General features: G+C 37.7%; 1 protein-coding gene across 1 annotated transcript in view; it reads left to right on the forward strand.

Annotated features, from left to right (window-relative positions):
* Nlg3 (Neuroligin 3) overlaps positions 1-17,019 on the forward strand; it is a 31,217-nt gene extending 14,198 nt beyond the window's left edge. The window contains exons 6-9 of the mRNA XM_071584277.1: positions 8,110-8,481; positions 9,484-9,638; positions 10,099-10,217; positions 15,253-17,019. Coding sequence (XP_071440378.1) covers positions 8,110-8,481; positions 9,484-9,638; positions 10,099-10,217; positions 15,253-16,286 — 1,680 coding nt within the window. The 3' untranslated portion in view covers positions 16,287-17,019. The remainder of the gene's footprint in view (positions 1-8,109; positions 8,482-9,483; positions 9,639-10,098; positions 10,218-15,252) is intronic.
* The last annotated feature ends 853 nt before the right edge of the window (positions 17,020-17,872 follow it).

Raw genomic sequence — 17,872 nt, forward strand, 5'->3', positions numbered from 1 at the left:
GTTTAATTTTTTTCTACTTATTCTCTGTATAGTAGAGATGCAGTACGGTTAGTAAGAGATTATTAAGAAAAAAAGAACATTCTAAATGTCTTATCAAACATTATTAGGATTTTTCGCGTTCCATAGTGACGAATTTCAAATTGCAATGCCTTATACAAAAGGCTTTCTTTTCACTTGGGTAATAGTTTGTGCTGATTTAATAAAATCCTATGAAATTTTAAAATGGAACTCCCTTTCATTCCCGTAAAATCATCAATTTTTCTCTCATTTTCGATTAAATCAACTTGAGAAGGATATGAATTCTTATTGCTCGTAGAAATCATCCTCATGAACACACGTTATGGAGTACAAATATTAACCACCTCACATCAAGTACCAGTCAAGGAAACTGTCTTCAACTTGGAATCCTAACCACTAACCCCCACTAACTTCGTTTTCGTCCGATATGTGTCAATCACGCGTCCCAATTCCTTAATTCAAACCTCGCTAATCTGTAATACATATGTACGTAGGTTGCCTGGATAATGCGAAATTCAGATAAACTGGAGTATGATACACGTAACCCAATGAAACATCCTAATCTAATTTCGTGCATCGTTGATTTTCGACGATTTCTGACGAATTAATATGATGATTAGAACCCCAAAGTTAAAGGATATTTCTTTTAAATATGAAATAAACTTATTCATATAAAATATGCCACCTATTTGATTCTAAAATAAAGCCGATATTAAATAAAAAGTAACTTTGAAAAAAAAAACAATTGTAATATGTTCTAATTGAAATATTTCATTAATCGATTTTATTTCAAATATAATATGGTTAATTGATTTAATTTTTGTTTAATTAAAAAAGTTTAGCCTCAGGAAAATGGTACCCGTTTTCTTTCTAACTTCCAGTTCTGATGGTACAACATACGTTCACCGCTGTTCTCCAGAGTACTGATATTTTACGATCCGCAGTCAAAGTAAATTCACTCGTTTAATTGGTTTTTGTTGGTAAAATATTGAAGTGTATTACAATTAATCATCCGTGGTGTTGCAACACTATTACATTAACAGTACTTGAATTCCATTAGATTTTAGTGAAGCTTCCACAGATGAATGTTGTTAAAGAGTTAAAATGTTGTTAAACAGCCATCGACCGATGAATATGTTCGCGAGAGAGTTTGTTTGCATATTCCGCGATGCATTATTTCGGTGGAAAGTAATGAATTGGACATTTTCACTTGCCCCTTATAATTATGAAAAAGCACTTTTATTTCTGCTCAGAAGTTCGTAGACCTTGTGAGTTGGTATTTCTTAACCTAGGCAACTAAATGTTTATGGAGCATTCCATTAGGATAACCCAGACAATGTACGTATTTATCGAGTTACTTTAAGGTAGAAAGAGTTAGTTCATCCATAATCTCTTCCCGAGTCCAAGGTAATAAACTGAATTGGTGCATCTAAGTACAGACGCCCTTTCTTTGCCTATTTATCCTCCGGATACCTAGGTTTAACTTCGTAACTCTGTTTTTTCGATTAAAGCTCTTCAGTACAGGTCCATTTCACCTGTATTATCAATCTGATATTACTGCCAACCATACACAGCAATCAGTTTTAGCAAATTTCCCTGAAATTTTGCTGACAGCATTGCTATTAGCATTCGTAATGCACCTTTATAGTTAATAATATGCCACCTACACAAGCACAACTTGAATCGAAGTTACGCTAAAGTAGGCTTTTGGCACGTTGCTATGCTTTACCCTGTATGTCAGAGCCATACATCTCTACTCCTTGTGATCTTTAAACACACACAACCTGAGGGGCGGCCTCTGGTTATCTTTTAACTTCTAATAACAAACTTTTCCGATACTGCCTTACCAGATTGTGAATATTAAAGACAAGCCTAAGAGGAAATAGATAAACCTTAGTCGTCTTATTTCTCAGTTCTGATAGTGATTAAAACGACTCATAATTCCAAATAGAAACCTTTTCATGCAATCATCAAGAAACTTTCCTTGGTTCAATACCCAAAGTTACATTTTCTTTTCCTTCAAATCTTCTTTGCTGATACTGTGCAGAGGTAATTTATTTTTTTTCTAATGTAAGATGCTATAATCATTAAATATTTGGTATTTGGATATTCGCGAAATTTCATGGAAAGAATTAGCCAATTTCAAATGACATGCAAAACAGTAATGCCTCCATTAAACAATATTTGGAACCAAAAGTAGTGTATTCTGCCTCATTTAAATGAGTGCGTACAGGCGATTTCCCGCCCTATGCAAATATGGTCGTGACGAAAAGAAATAAATATGTATAACAAGGACAAACACTTGAGTACCTACATAATGTTAGTATAATATTTAGATCACCGAAAAGGTTACGAAACGGGGTGTACTGGGTTTAACCAAAAATGAAGAAAATCATTGCTTTATCCTTATAATTATGTACTGCGTTTTGGAATTTTTCAGTGCTGTATTTTCAACTTAATTACCTGAGATTTTAACTCAAGTCCCCGAAAATTACTGCGTAGGTTCAAGAAAAGTGACTTTCGGTAGAAATTATTCATATCAAGAAAACATTTCTCGAAGAATCCATAAATACATTTCATTCCTGGTAAAGCAATGTTAGGAAGCAATGTCATTTCAAATTTTCTTTAGATTTTAGAAAATCTTACTTGGCTACAGGAAAATATTTGCATAATGACTCTTCAAGATTACCAGCTGAGGGATTTCATTAAAAGTTGAGGTTACTTGGGAGCATTCAGCTAGGTTAGCACCACGAGTTCTTTGTTTACATTTCATATACTTTTGAAAATATTCCCATTTTCTCTGAAAACTTCCACTAAATTTTAGCTCCATAAAGAGAAATTAATTCAAGAGGTAATTCTGACTTAATGAACGCACGACCTTTTTGGAGTGTAGTACTTCCCGTAGTTCCGCGTACTTTGATAGCATCAAGAATAATGATAGGTGGATTAAGATTTAAGTGGTGTGCTGCTGTGGTTGAGGGGATTAGCTAAGAGTTAAACCACAAATGCTGATCCACAGATCCACCTTTCCCTCTAGCATAACAGAAGCCAGAGCTTTATACATAATTTATAACGAAACAATCTTTACCATATACTGAGAAACCTATAATAATTTACGCAATGAAAATATACTAATATAATTTTTTTAATTATTAGAAAATGGAGGAAACCCTAATTAAATTGTGAGGATTGAAGGATTGGAAGTATTTAATTGCTTGCAGCTCGCATGTAAGTTTAAGCTTAGTCCGAATTATGTAGATGAGCATTTTATAATAAGTGATTATGGGCTTTCATTTAAGTATCCCTACACATTTTCATAGTGAAAATTGTAAGGGAAATTTGATAGAAGTTTTCTGGGGTCTTCCACCGGGACCCTGCGGAAGACCCAATAAAACTTCTAGCAAATACATGCTTGTACGCCGAGGAAGCATCAGATTTTACACGGGAGATTTGATGTTACGGATTATACTCCTTATATTTTTCCAACGAAGTCCTTGAAAACCAGCACACATTTTTCTACTGTTCTTATAAGTTTACCATTATCTTTAAGATTTCTTTCATAATTTTCAATACTTTTTAAAATGATTGGAGACAGATTTAATTTGCCTGGATATAATCAGGGAATAAAGTTTAAAATAATTTTGTTTCCGTTCGAGTACCATCTATTTGGCATTAATATGAAGTTCATCCCGTCCTATATTGAATTCCGTTGAAGTTTTTCTTAAATGCGTAGTCTATTATAACAATATGGCAAACGAAATGTGTTTAGATCTTAAATATTTGGTATTTTTTAAAAATATTTCTGAGCAACTATCGTGACGACTGTCAGTTTAAGACATTCAATCAATTCATATATTATGCAGTCATTTTTGCTCCTTTCAAATAACTTCAGGAGATCCTTTTTAATTATGACATTTATCTGAAATAATTTTCAGTAGAGCATGGCGTAGTGAGTTTATGAGAAACGACAACTGAGAGACATACTGTAGCAAAAGTGCTTTTCCATCCCCCATTATTCAGCATAATAAAAAAGAGGAGCGATTAGCATTTCCATAAACGCTAAGAGATATACTTATACGTTCCATTGAATAGGTTATCTTCGATTCTCCGGGGAAAATTAGTTGTGACACTAATTTCACCGCGGTTTCGATTCCCTTCCAGGTTTTCAAGCGGAATGAAATATACAAACATCATTTATTAAATGCTCGAATGCTTTTCCAGGGGACCAATCATTCCTGTACGTGTGAAGCCTAATCTATAATGGTAGTCTTTTTACCAGCTGACCCTTAAATATCTCTATGTATTTTCTGATTTTCCCTCATTATATAGAAAATGTTATGCTCGTTTTATTACAGGATCAAAGGAGTCATGAGTGATTTTGCGGGCCATTTTCATATTTTTTAATCGAAAAAATGACACTCCTGTCGATATTCAGATTGTGTTTGAAAAACAACGTGTTCAAACGACGAAAGTGATGCAAAACGTTCGAATGTGTTTTGTAATTGAAATGAAATTCTGGAATGAACAATCGCCTTTTTTTATTTTTTTAAATATTCATTTTATTTTGTAAATGAATAATACTTAAAAAGGAGAGGGGGTAACTACCCTGTTATGTTATATAAATGAAGACTAATTAGTCAGTAATATTGACAGCACTTTATAATTAGGTCAGCCTGAATAGGGCTAATTAAAACGGAAAGGGGAATGCAAAGACGCTCTTGTCAAAGAGAAAACTGGCTTATCGCTACTTCGCATTAGAAAATATAAGATTTTAACTAACCACGAGATTAATGTCATTTTTAGTCCTCGTTTCACGAATTTAAAGTAGTCCCTTTCAAGTTTTCCTTTGAAACTTGTTGTTTGAATGTTGCCGTTACATCACCTTCATGAAGAAATATGTCCCGCATAAACCCTGAGCCAAGCTTGTTTGACGGCATCAGGTGTGGTTTGGCCGCTAATTAAGGCCTTTCCTCAAATCATTGTGCTTTCCGTAAGTTACCGAGCCATAGTCTTTCTTCAATCCCACTAAGATGCAAAGGTGACATACAAAATTTAACATCACCCCAGCCTCCATGTTTCCTGCGCCTATTACTGATCATTATACATATATATATATATATATATATATATATATATATATATATATATATAGTGTATATATATATATATTATATATATATATATATACATACTTGAAGAAGGCCTCGGAGAAGGCCGAAAGCTCGAACAATTTATCGGGTGAGTGTCCTTTTAAATGTTGCTATTCTATTTGGGTTCTATTGTGCCGTCCCAGTATTGTGCTGCTCGTGTGAGTGTTTCCGTATAATCGATATATATATATATATATATATATATATACATATATATAATCGCACACACACAAGCATAAGAATATCACGGTTGGCTGGATTATGAAACACTATCGAGTGTGATCGGCGGATCGTAGGTTCAGATCCGGGTGATTTCTTTAGCAACTAAGTCAACGTCATGAGTATTTGATTTCCTGAGTAGCTAATTTATGTGATACATTATGCCAGGCTATTATCTAACTTATCGCGGTAGGCTTACTTATAAAAGTTTATGACTGCTTTATGAAAACAAATAACTCTTAGTTGTGTCCACACTTTTTTTATTGTGATCCTCTTCCCTATACTTCTTTGTTACGTGTCACGATAAAGTTTGACAACTAGCTAACGATTATTTGTTTCTATTAAATGCAACCATTCCACAAACTTAAGCTTGATTCTATTAATAATGTTTTGATTTTTTTCCGTATTCAATAGCCTAGCACCGTCAAATAAAATGGCAGATAAAGCTTATTAAGCAAAGTTGCTAATAGCGCAGGTGAGATTAGCACACTACTGATCAGTCAGTCAGTTCTATCGAAGCAAAAGTATAACTGTGAGCGGTCATTGATCATGGATGTAAGATACCTTCAGGTATTTCTTCATTTTTCCGCCTGTCATTTTTGCGTCTATATTCTTCAAGGCTTTTCCCTGTAGATCTCTAATTCACCCTTCCTTTCACAACGCTCGGAAGAAATCTTCCGTGTCTCAAAATGTTCCCAAAGAGTTGATTCCCCTGTTTTTCAGAGTTTTACTTAGAGAGCACAAGTACCAGAAAGCGTTTTTACGTCAAACCGGTCGGCCTCCAAATCTTTTGCTGAGAGTGCACTTTTAAATTGGTATGATCTTTCGTTGGTCTATCAAGTTAGGATGATATCTCGCGAACTATTGGGGAACATCTTGCACTTCCATTTCTAATAAAGAGCAACAAAAGTCAATTTTCACACCTAATTCAATATATCGGCCATGGTTTGAACACTGTGCGACATTATAAAAATTATTGGCTTGTGTTTTTTTTATTATAAAGATAATCCATAGGTGTAAACCCGTTGGATATTGCACTCGCTGACAAAAGCTTCTATAAAACTAATCTCAATTTATTTACGAACATTTTTATAACAGGGTTCGTCGGCGCATCTAATTACTAACGCTGCCACTCCCATCTAATTAAACCCCTAGCAGTTTATATTATGGTTTTATTTGTTCCGCTGGGTAAGGTTAATCTCACGCTGACATTCTCTCGTCAGAAAATATTCACATAGCACCCCACCGAGTGCCGAGTTCCCTCGCGTAAGAGCGCGCACGTTATACACGCCCAAGGCATGATTCGGTTAGATAGGTTATTTAACTTCGGGTTAATAGGCGAATGTACCACCCAACAGACCAACTAGGACGACAAACTCATGCTCTTACGAAGGGGCAAGTTAATTTGACTCTTGTATGCCTTCCGACCCACTAATGCCGAGACTGGCAAATAGTGCAGACACTCGCCGGTTAGCCTTAATTTCACGGGTTCGAAGCCCATCTCCTGCATGGGTGCCCCATTTTATTACTGTGATAGGCGATAGACGTTCCTCCGAGGCGAGATGACAGAAGGCGTCGAATGCCTACAAATAACGTACTGGTAATACCATTAGTCATCATACCATTCTCATCCCCTCTTATACACAGATACGCAAAACGCTTTCAAAAAAGAAAGTTATATTGTCGCACCTTGTCTCTGGCAGCCGTACTCTATTCGTTTTTGCCAAAACAAATTGCCGTTCCATTCAAAAACATCATCACAGTTCCAAAAGGTTATTGCGTCAACACGACCCAACACAGTCGCCGCAATACCAGAACTTTGCCCTAGGCGAGACGCATCGGTGACCTACTTAGCAAACATGAGACCGCCAGACCGATTTAGTCAACAGGAAGGTATTTTTTTAAAGTGTTTTGATGGGGAGGATCACTTTATATCACCAAAAGCATTAAATGTGGTAAGAGAATTGCATGTATAAATCAGTCATCTTCAAAAGACACCCGAGTACATTACAAGCAAGCAAAGGTACCCTAAAAAGCAATGCATTAAGCATATCTTAAATTGTAAAGATCGATTACATAGAGCTCTCTTTAATCCATCATTCGGTAATTATGCTATAAATCAGAAATAGGGCGGCAGGACAAGCCTTACTCACTAATCAGGCAGTTTCTCGAGTTTTGACATGATGGACAGCTTTATTTCAAAATTTTCATTAAGCTCCCGAGTCCGGAACTGCTAATATATGTCGAACAAGATTAACTTCGCTATGTAAATGTATTAAAAATAAATTTCATTCAATACATTTACAGTTGTGTGCAACTGATAGAGACATGAAAGAACAATTAAAGCCTAGTATGTTCGACTGCTCACCATTTATGTCCCGAAAACAGGGATACAAAAAATAAAGTCAACCGCAGAATTTGGCATAAAAAGATTTGCTGGTTTTGCTACCTATCTATTTGACGCACTTAATAGTTGGGAATGATTATCAGAATCGTTTGAACCAAGTGAAGAAGAGGGTAGAAAAAGAAACTTCATCAGGATGATGCGCAGTATCGAAACCATGGTCGTGTGAAGTTTTAAATCTTTATGTGGAAGTGCAAAGTTTCTTCTTCTACCCTCATCATGAAGGAACACCACAAAGTTAAGCCTGAAACTGTTATGTTTATAAAGTGAAGAAGTTCAAGAAAAGCGTTCACTGATCCAGCGCGTTTTCTCTTGCAGTACGGCATCGAGACGGACCGCAGGAGTCGACTGCTGAGGACCTTCGTCCGTAACACTTACCGCTACCACCTCTCCGAGATCCTCGCCACCGTGGTCAACGAGTACACGGACTGGGAGCGCCCCGTGCAGCACCCTGTCAACATCCGGGACGAAACGCTGGAGGCTCTCTCCGATGCCACTGTGGTCGCCCCGCTCGTGCAGACGGGCGACTATCACGCGTCGGCGGCGGCCGCCCTCACCCCGCCCCAGGCCCCGCCGGGGATCGACCCAGCGCCTGCCCCCGCGCCCGCCAGCCCCGGCTCCGCAACGAAAGCCAAGTCGACCTACTTCTACGTTTTCGAGTACCAAACTAAGTTCGGCGACTATCCTCAGGTGAGAGCCGTTCGGGGATGAATGAATTACTCATCCATCGTAGGTAATCCGATTCGCTCCCACCTTGACGAGTGAGCCCGAGAGAAAATAAAACTCCTCCACGGGTATTTGACCAAAATTTAAAAGTTCATAGCAGTAGTTATATGGGAGGCGACCGATAGCTGAGGTCATTTGCGCCATTAGGACAAGAAAGGAAGGGTGGAGAGAAATCCGGCGTTGGCATTAGTCTACTCTTAAACGTAAGGCTGCAGGGGGTTCGCAGCTTAACGTCCCATCCGACGGACGGCGTACTCACTCAAAGTGCCCTCCACAGAGCACCTCAAGTAGGGATCGGGATACCACTGAAAAATATCTGCCTGAATTTGAACCCGGGCCCTCTGGGTGGGAAGCCAGTGCGTTAGCCATCGAGCATCCAGATCCCCTTTAATTTCATTAATATTCATTCTTTGAATTAGGTTTTCAGCTCTCCTTAATTATGGAAACTCTCCAGCTCATCAGAGGTTTGCTTAGTTTGCGACCTGCCCCATGGTATCGCGCACCACACACTACTCCCCCGTGAATGTGAGCAACCCTAAACACATTACAGAGTAACAAAAAATTTTATTCAATGATTCTGTCCCCCATTAAAAACTGAAGTTGTGGTTTTATGATTCATCGCAACTTGCGAGTGTGTACTCATAACGAAGAGAAAAAAATACCGGGTACGCAAGTCTGACCATGGCAATGCATTGAAGGACCTACAGACTATGATGGTTTAGCCATATAGTTGTGTTGTTCCATTGACTGTAAATTAAATCTTCATACTATGTGTTCACATCACTCTATGGAGAAGTTTTTTGAATATATGGTGATTTTCTGTTCTTGAATCAATGGCGAATTGTAAAATATATAGGCAAAAAGTAAGCATTAATTGTGAACTGAGTTATACCAGTCAAGAAATTATGCTTTCCACAAAAATAATGTCAAAACTATCCTAAATTTGAAAATTCTATTCTTTTCTAGCGGCAAGGCTGTGTTCATGGTGAGGAATTACCATATGTGTTTGGAGCTCCTCTGGCTCCACAAACTGCCACTCCCTTTCCCAAGAATTTCACTAAGTCAGAAGCTCAACTTTCAGAAGCAACTATCATCTACTGGAGTAATTTTGCTCGTACAGGGTAAGCCTAGAGGATAAGTTATCAAAAATAAATTGAAACAGGCAGTGGCATAAGCCACAGTAATCATTATTCCTGTTTTATGGCACTACATGAGTATAGCTTCATATTTTTTAGGAATTTACTAAACTCTTTCAATCATCAGCTTATTCTACAAATTCAACATAATTTCCATGGCAGCATCAGTTTTGACAGAAATCAGAATGTAATATTAAAAATTAAATTAGAACAATACCATTGCTTTTTAAACTTTTTCTACATGATTGAGGTATATCCTGACCACGAGCTTGCATAATAAAGTAAAAAAAAGAAGCTATTACTTGAAATAATTATGTATCCATTAAAAAACTAAGAGGAACATGTAATAGAAATAAGAAAACTTACATTTCTTTCATATTGGCTGAATTAGTGAAGTGAAGGGAAGGTTGTAAGATCATCCATTGAGTGCATATGTTTTTTTCAGAAATCCAAATGAACCACAAGAGGCCGATGTCGCAAGAGGGGTGCGTCAAGAGAGGAATAGGTTCCGTAATATTGACTGGGCTCCATATGAAGGGATGCATAAAAAGTACCTCAACCTGGGTATGTATGCTGTGAAAAAGATACAAATTCACAAAATGTTTATAGAAGTGAATTTTAGCTCATGTAGAGGAATTGTATCAAGTTTAGTGGCCCTTTATACTAAATTCTGTGGTTTCACCTAAAGTGTTCATTGTACAAAGTCCTCCTGTTTTGCTGTGGCAAAGGGGAAGTAGTTTTATTACGTAACATGGATTATTGAGTTAATATTTTTAGAGATGCCTCTGAAAGATGTTAGGGTCACTTAATGAGTCCTACATGAATAATAAAAAAGAAAACTTGTTAGATAAAGGCATTAAAAAGAATTTCTTGAATTGATTCTAAGAGTGCCTGTGATTGGATTTTTTATATGCAATGAAAAGCTGAGAGCATCAGTGAAGGTTGTTTGGAAGCAAGAGGTGCTGAATGTGGAATTTGGTACACCACTTATAGGTAGTTACAAAAGTGGATTCTAAGGGAAAATGGGTGTCAAAGGAGGTTAGAGTCAAAAGCAATTTAGCATAACAGTAGAAAATATTGAAGACAAAAATATAAGAATGCTAACTAGGCTAATAAATGAATCCATCACAGAAGAAAATGAGTAATACTTTTTATATATTTAATGTACCAGTAAGTGAGATAGAGGGCATTGGGAATCATATTTTGAGGATAAATGTTTGGAAGATGATTAAAGTGCAATTGAGATTGTAACTGCTGCAAGTATTCTGAATACAAGAAAAGCTATGAATTTAGATGGTATTTCAAGCAAAGATTAAGTTGGGACATGAATTACTGATGACTAACTCATTAATGCAATTGGTTTCATTTACTTTTGCAAACCTAAGTGCTAAGTGATTGGAAGAATATAATAATTTCCCTTTGTTTAATGAGGGGGTAATATGGAAGATAAAAAGTATAGTTATTATAGCTTTTGTCATTCTGAGGAAAATGTTTGGTGAAATCACTACAGCTGATAACAGTGGACAAAACCTGTGGATAAAATATGGTTTATGCCTGGTAGAAGATGCATGGATCAATTTTTTACTATTCAGCAAGTGCTTGCAGAATGCATCAATGCAAAAAGAAGGTACACTGTGCATTTTTGATTTGGAGAAGATATATGAAAGGTTCAATTGACATCATTTATGGAAATTTTTGAGATATTATACAGTGACTGAGTATTACTCAATGCTACAAATGCAATTCATGAAAATAGCATGGCAAGTATAAATGGGACTTTGGGTGATTAGTTTAAAATAAGCATGGTATGAAACAAGAATGTATGAGTAAGGATGACTGGAACTGTGTCAATACTGATTCTTCCATAAATGGATGATGCAGTATTACCAGCTGAGAGCCCACGAGATCTATTCACAGGCAGGCGTACATACAAGTATAGCTTCGGTGAGGTAACAGAGAGAATGAAATTGAAGGTAAATGCATATGATAGAAAAGTACTTGAATGTGGTTGATAGAGAATTTTATGTACCCTGGCATAATATTTATGCAAGATGGTAGGATAGCTGAAGGCATGAAAAGGTATGCAATTGCTAGCAGAAATGTTATTAGTACCATCAGGAGTAATTGTCTGTGCCTGGCAGTAGAAATGGCAGGTATAATATTTTACTCGTCCCCACACTGCTGCATAGAAATAAACCTTAGGTATGCCAGCATAGATGTCATTGAAATGTGTTGAAATACTTTCAGAAAATTTGCAATAAAAATAGGAGAGATAGGGTATGGAAGAGTGGGCAATGGAAAATTGTGGATGGATGCCTGCATGACACATGTGTGCTATGTAGGTTTGGTCATGTTTAGAGAATAGATGGCAATTGTATCAAACAGACATATGGGAGAAGAGTATATGATTAGAAAGGAAGGGGTAGACCCAGAAAGTCTTGCGTTACAAGGTTGAAGGGGCTCCTAAGATGGGGAATATTACAAGTACAGGGAATAAAAAAGCATGTATGAAGCAATTAATATGTATGACAGAGATAACAGAAATATCCAAGTATTGGGGAGTTTAAAAAGAAACAAAATTCCCTTTGAAAACTAAGTCAAGGCTCTTTTGACAAAGGTTAGCATGGAGGGAATGGTATGACAAAAACCAATTATGTGGCATATATTTGATTTCAGGGTAAATCATTAGAGTTATGTTTATTCTATTTCCCATCCAGATAAGGCAAAAGAAGGAAGTTATATCCATAAGGAGGTATCAACAACTCCCTTATTTATATGAACGAGGTAAATATGACAAGGGCTTTATTTGTATAGAAATGAGATTATTGAGAAACTGAAGACATCAGGATGAATCTTTTCACTATTTTTGAAGTGGTTTGAACCACCAAAATCAGTTTTTATAGTTTCATTGCCAATGATAATAATTTATTTCCTCACAGTCAGTTGCAAATTCAGACTCAACATTAAGTGTTGTAGTGATATGAAGATATTATCAATCTGACCACCAATTCCTGCACTTTTATACTATACCTACTCATTGAGAATCAATTATTCTCATTGTAGTTTTTAATTCAACTGCTTTATGGATACAATATATTTTTTACAAGTTAATTTGGTTTGCTCCACTATCAACTATAAGAGCCTAATTTACTTCATGGCCAAAGTGTGAGGTAATTGTGTAGTATGATTTTTCATGAATCAGAGGTACAATTCATGATTGAACAAAATTGTATGCCAGCTGTTCTGAAACTTTCCACAAAAAATAAGTCAATATTTTTGCTAAAAACACCTCTAATTTTGGCCAAAAAATAATAAATATTTTGTATAAAAGAATGCCAAAAAAATAATTCCTGAAATTCTCAATCCTTGTAACATAACTGCAGAAAAATACACATATTGAAGTAAGAGTTGGATATAAGATATAGTGATTGCAATAGCTCACATACCAATGCTCAGCTTATTCTCACATGTTTTTCTCGTCCTGATACTTTTAAACACTTCCAGTGAAGTGCAATAAGGTGTTTATAATAATATTTCCAAATTTCACTGGAGGTAAATCACCCATCACCATATTTAATTTAGAGAAAACATAGGCATAATTATTTGCTCAGAAACGTTATAAGATTATTGATTAATAGGCTATCTTTAGGACAGCTTGGTGAATAGTTTGAATGGTGAAGGTATTTTCAATGTAACGTAGACAAATATATGTTTTATATTTACTTCAGAGATAGCCAGAACTTCAATAATTCTCTCGGAAGGTGAATGCCTTAAATTAATAATTTGGTATTACCCTAAAAATGATTTGCTAGCACAGTTAAGAGATAGATGAAGGCAAACTATAACTCTGGGCTAAAATAAAAGTCACTGATCAGTTTCTTAATGTATCATAACCTACTTGTGAATGATTTTTCAAAGGCATTTTCATTTAGCCATGAAATAGGATTCCATACCAATAAGTTACTCTAATGATGCCTTCAATCTGAACATTTTACCAGAGTTCATAACTTGCTATTGAAGCACCAGACCATCCCTTATGCTAATGACACTTTGATTCATCCAAAATTTTAGTTAAGAACAGTTCATCTATCTCTAAAAAATTTAGGGTGCATTAAAAATCCTATGTTGTAAAAAAGGGATTTAATTATAAACCTAAAAAAGTTTTATCCTCATACTCCCAAATGCTTTCCATCATGATGCCATCATATTTCTAGCACATAGCTACATCTAGCTTTCTCTTCCCATGAATCTCAGCAAGGCATAATTTTTGCCCTGTGAAATCCTCACATGTGTATGCACATCAACCAGATTAGTGTGACCCCACTCCAAAGTTGTTATGCAGCGATTCCTGCAGTTTCTGCAAGTGTTTCAAATAGTTATTTTTTGCTTTAGCCTAAGCAGAAAAACATATGACAATGATTACTTTGTGATTCATGCTCTGAAATTCATGTGAACATCATGTTCCTTGAAGAGGCTTAAAAATTTAGTTTAAGAGGTCAACCCAATTGCTTAACTGACTGCAGCACTCAGCTAGATACAGAGGGATTTGTTTCAAATTCTGGTCTAATCAAATGAATTTCGTGCTGTGAAATTCTCACATTTGTATTCAATGGCTTCAATGTCTACTTTAATCCTGTATGGAGGTCAATTCCCGTGCAGTACTCAATGTCATGACATGTTACACTGTATATTCCCTTGGTGCCTTTCATTAATGGTAGTCTATGGAGATAGATGTTGAGGGCATGGGGGAACCTTTGATTGGCACCACAAATACTAAGATATCATTGTCAATTGCGCCAACTCAAGTTTTACCTGCCTGTCACATTGTACACAGAGGGCAAAAGCCCGATGGTAGCAAAATGGAGGTCACTCATACAAAATCCATCCAGGCCCAACATTGCTTAATTTTGGTTATCTAACAGGACCTAGTGTTGCAGTGTGGCGAGGTCCTTTCCCTACAGTAGACTAAGCTAATAACTAATTTCTCTCTAGCTTTTCTCTTTGTCATTCTATCTTATTTCAGGCAACCCATCCAAACCTCTAAAAAGGCAAATGATTCTACTCTCAGTCATCTTTTGTAAAACTTCCTCCCTTATGAATAATACTTTCTCAAAATAAGACTTTGTAAATCCACATGAAAAATAAACTTTAATGCAAGCCAGATTTCACTGTGGTGCAGCATCATCAGGCCTGGCCATGCAGCAGCACAGTGAAACCTTGGTGGCATTAGGGTTTATTTTTCTTGTGGATTTACGAAGTCTTATTGTGGCATTATTCGTCATGGAACAATTGCACAAAGTTATGCCTGGAACAGCTCATTCCTTCCTAACACCGTGGTTTGATGGGTTTTATTTAGCCTTTTGTCCTAAGCTGCCATCGTCAGTCACCTTCCCCTGCAACTCACAAATCTATGAACATATAATCTCCACATAAAGTTTGACTAAAAGAGTTAAAAAAATATCCTGCTGAGTGCTGATGACTTTGCCTCTATTTCACAACATATTCATTTCAAAATATTCTGTTATTCTGCATGTAAGTATTATTACAGGTGTTTTAAACTTGGCATTTAACTAACTCTAATATTTATGCTGTATTCCAGATACAAAGCCACGCTTGAAAAATCACTACCGCGCGCATCGCCTTTCTTTCTGGCTCAACCTCGTCCCCGACCTCCACCGCCCCGGAGGCGATGGTGTCCCCGCCACTCACCATCTCCTTCCTTCCGACGTGGCCACGTACGATGGCCAGTCCCCGATCGCACCCCCACCGCCCCCGCGCCTCGGTCCCCCGGGGACACACACGCCTTTCAATCTCACTGCCCTCCTGGTACCTCCACGCGGCCAGTGGGACGAGGACGGCCCGGATGGACAAATCGGGGAGTCGGAAGCGGAAGCTGTCGCGTCGGCGGCCGCATCTGGTCACGGCCCGGTCGCCAACAGGACGCATTCCTCATCCTCCTCGTCAGGGACCTCACCAGTGGAAGCGGCGGCAGCCGCCGGTTCAGACACAGACGACGGCTTCGCCGCCTACTCGACTGCCCTCAGCGTCACAATAGCAATAGGTTGCTCCCTGCTCATCCTTAACGTGCTCATATTCGCCGGCGTGTACTACCAAAGGGACAAGCACCGCCTCGAGGCGAAGAAGCGATCCGAAAACGGCCGGATGCCCAACATCAGCGGGGAAGTGGGCGACTCGGCCTCGTCGTCGGGTGGCCTACCCTCGGCGAAGGCGAGCCCCCAGACGGCCGGGGGCAACGGGAGGACACAGCTACCGCCGCCCGAGTTCGCGGACCTGCCCCACCACCATCACCACCACCACCACCATCACCCGGCGATGGGGGGGGCGGGGCTGGTGGCCGTGCCGGTGCCTGTCCCGCCCCCGCCCAAGGTGTCTTCTGCATCCCCCGGATCGCAATCTCAGCTGCCCCCAAAGGCGGGGACGGCGGGCGACGAAACGGGTGTGACGAAGCTCCCCCGTTCCGAGTGTCAACCCCTACTGCCACAGGGCATCCAGTTACTGCCACAGACCTTCAGAACATCGCCAATAGTTCAGTCTGGGACAGCCACAGTCAAGAAGGCTCACCAGCGGCAAGCAGGTAAGGCGGTGACTAACGCAGAAGAGCTGAGGGTCTAGTGATTGGCGGAGAACTATCAAGTGAAATCTAAGGAAAACGTTCAACTCCCTCAAAAAAATCAGAAATACTATGGTGTGCATAATTGATGGAGTATCCTGAATTCACTATATTTGTATAATACACACAGAGTAATGGTATTTGAGTGTTTTTTTATCAATACAGTTTCTGTGTCACTTTCACAGAGAGAAAAAAAAGGTGATCCTACTTCAACTGTTTGCACCAAGTGAAATATTAGGTTAAGGACGAGTTGCTCTGTGGAAACAATCTGGGGTTAAAAGGTGAACCAACTCATCAATAGAAGGGAAAGAAAAAGCGCACCACTTGTGTTGTTACTAGGCTGACATTAAAATTGTTAATATTATCTTGATTTTATTTAATAATATTGGACCAATCCAGGAAGAGAAGTGTTGATTTAAATTGTGAAAATCTTTCATTGAAATTTTGGAATTAATACATTTTTTTAGCCCCTGTGCTACTTTCCATGACATGTTAAGAGCCGCAGAAGAGACTTATATTTTCCAAACGAATGGTAAGATGGGAAAAGAACATGAAAGCATGCAATGAAAATGAAAAAGAGTGCAAAGAACAGATTTAATACTGTTTGCTAGGAAGATAACTGAAAAACTCTTTTGAATGGACAAAAAGTGATTTGGTAGCAAGTGACGGATGTGGTACTTCCATAGCTGAAGTTTGCTATAAAAATAAAACAAAGTTTAATAAATAAAATTACCAATTTCAGTGTTGTTTGATTATTTCCTCACTATTATAATTGCTTTTTTACACCTGAATCCCTGCAAACAGATTTTCATGATTAATTTGTGTAGGTATATTCAGCATTACTTTCATGATTTCTTGATACAATTAGACCAATGCACAACTTAGTGATTAATTCGTTGATGAATTAATGTCTAAAAATTGCAGGCAATGCTACAAAGAAATGGCATTCTTGTTTATTTCTATTTAATACTCGGAGACTTTTGAAAATATTCATTCTTTTCTCATGGATCATACTGTCAAGCAAGTCATTATTATTAGTATGCAACCATCTAAAGTATAATTTAGATAGATGCAGAATGCATAACAATACAGTTCCTGGCCTCTCCATCACATACATATTTCCTCCCTTCATTCCCTCCATATACCCATTCTATTCCTACTCATTCCTTGCTTGCCTAATGTTCTCTACTTGATCACAGTCATCATCATTCAATAGTTAATCAAGATGCTCTGCATCCACATTTCCAGCTTCCTCTGGATTTTGCTATACAACCCTCTTCCCTCCTCCACCATTCCCAATATTTTGTATGTTTTCCTTTGTGCTCATTTAACTTCCCCATCCATCTCCATCATAGGTCAAATGCTTTGAATGTATGGTTATCATCTTGCTTCAACAGCCATATTTCTACCATATACAAAACCAATGAATGCAACTAACAAAGTTTTAATGTGAATTTTCTTAACATCCTTACTCAACACCCATAATCAATTGCCTCCTTGTGAAAGCATCTCTGCCTAATACAATTCTTCTTCTTATGCATGTCCTTTATATATTTTGTATACTTTATTTTATTTATACTTATTGCCA

This window comes from Hetaerina americana, unplaced genomic scaffold (assembly GCF_022747635.1).
Source record: "Hetaerina americana unplaced genomic scaffold, ioHetAmer1.1.p SCAF_17, whole genome shotgun sequence".
In the NCBI taxonomy this organism is placed as follows: domain Eukaryota; kingdom Metazoa; phylum Arthropoda; class Insecta; order Odonata; family Calopterygidae; genus Hetaerina; species Hetaerina americana.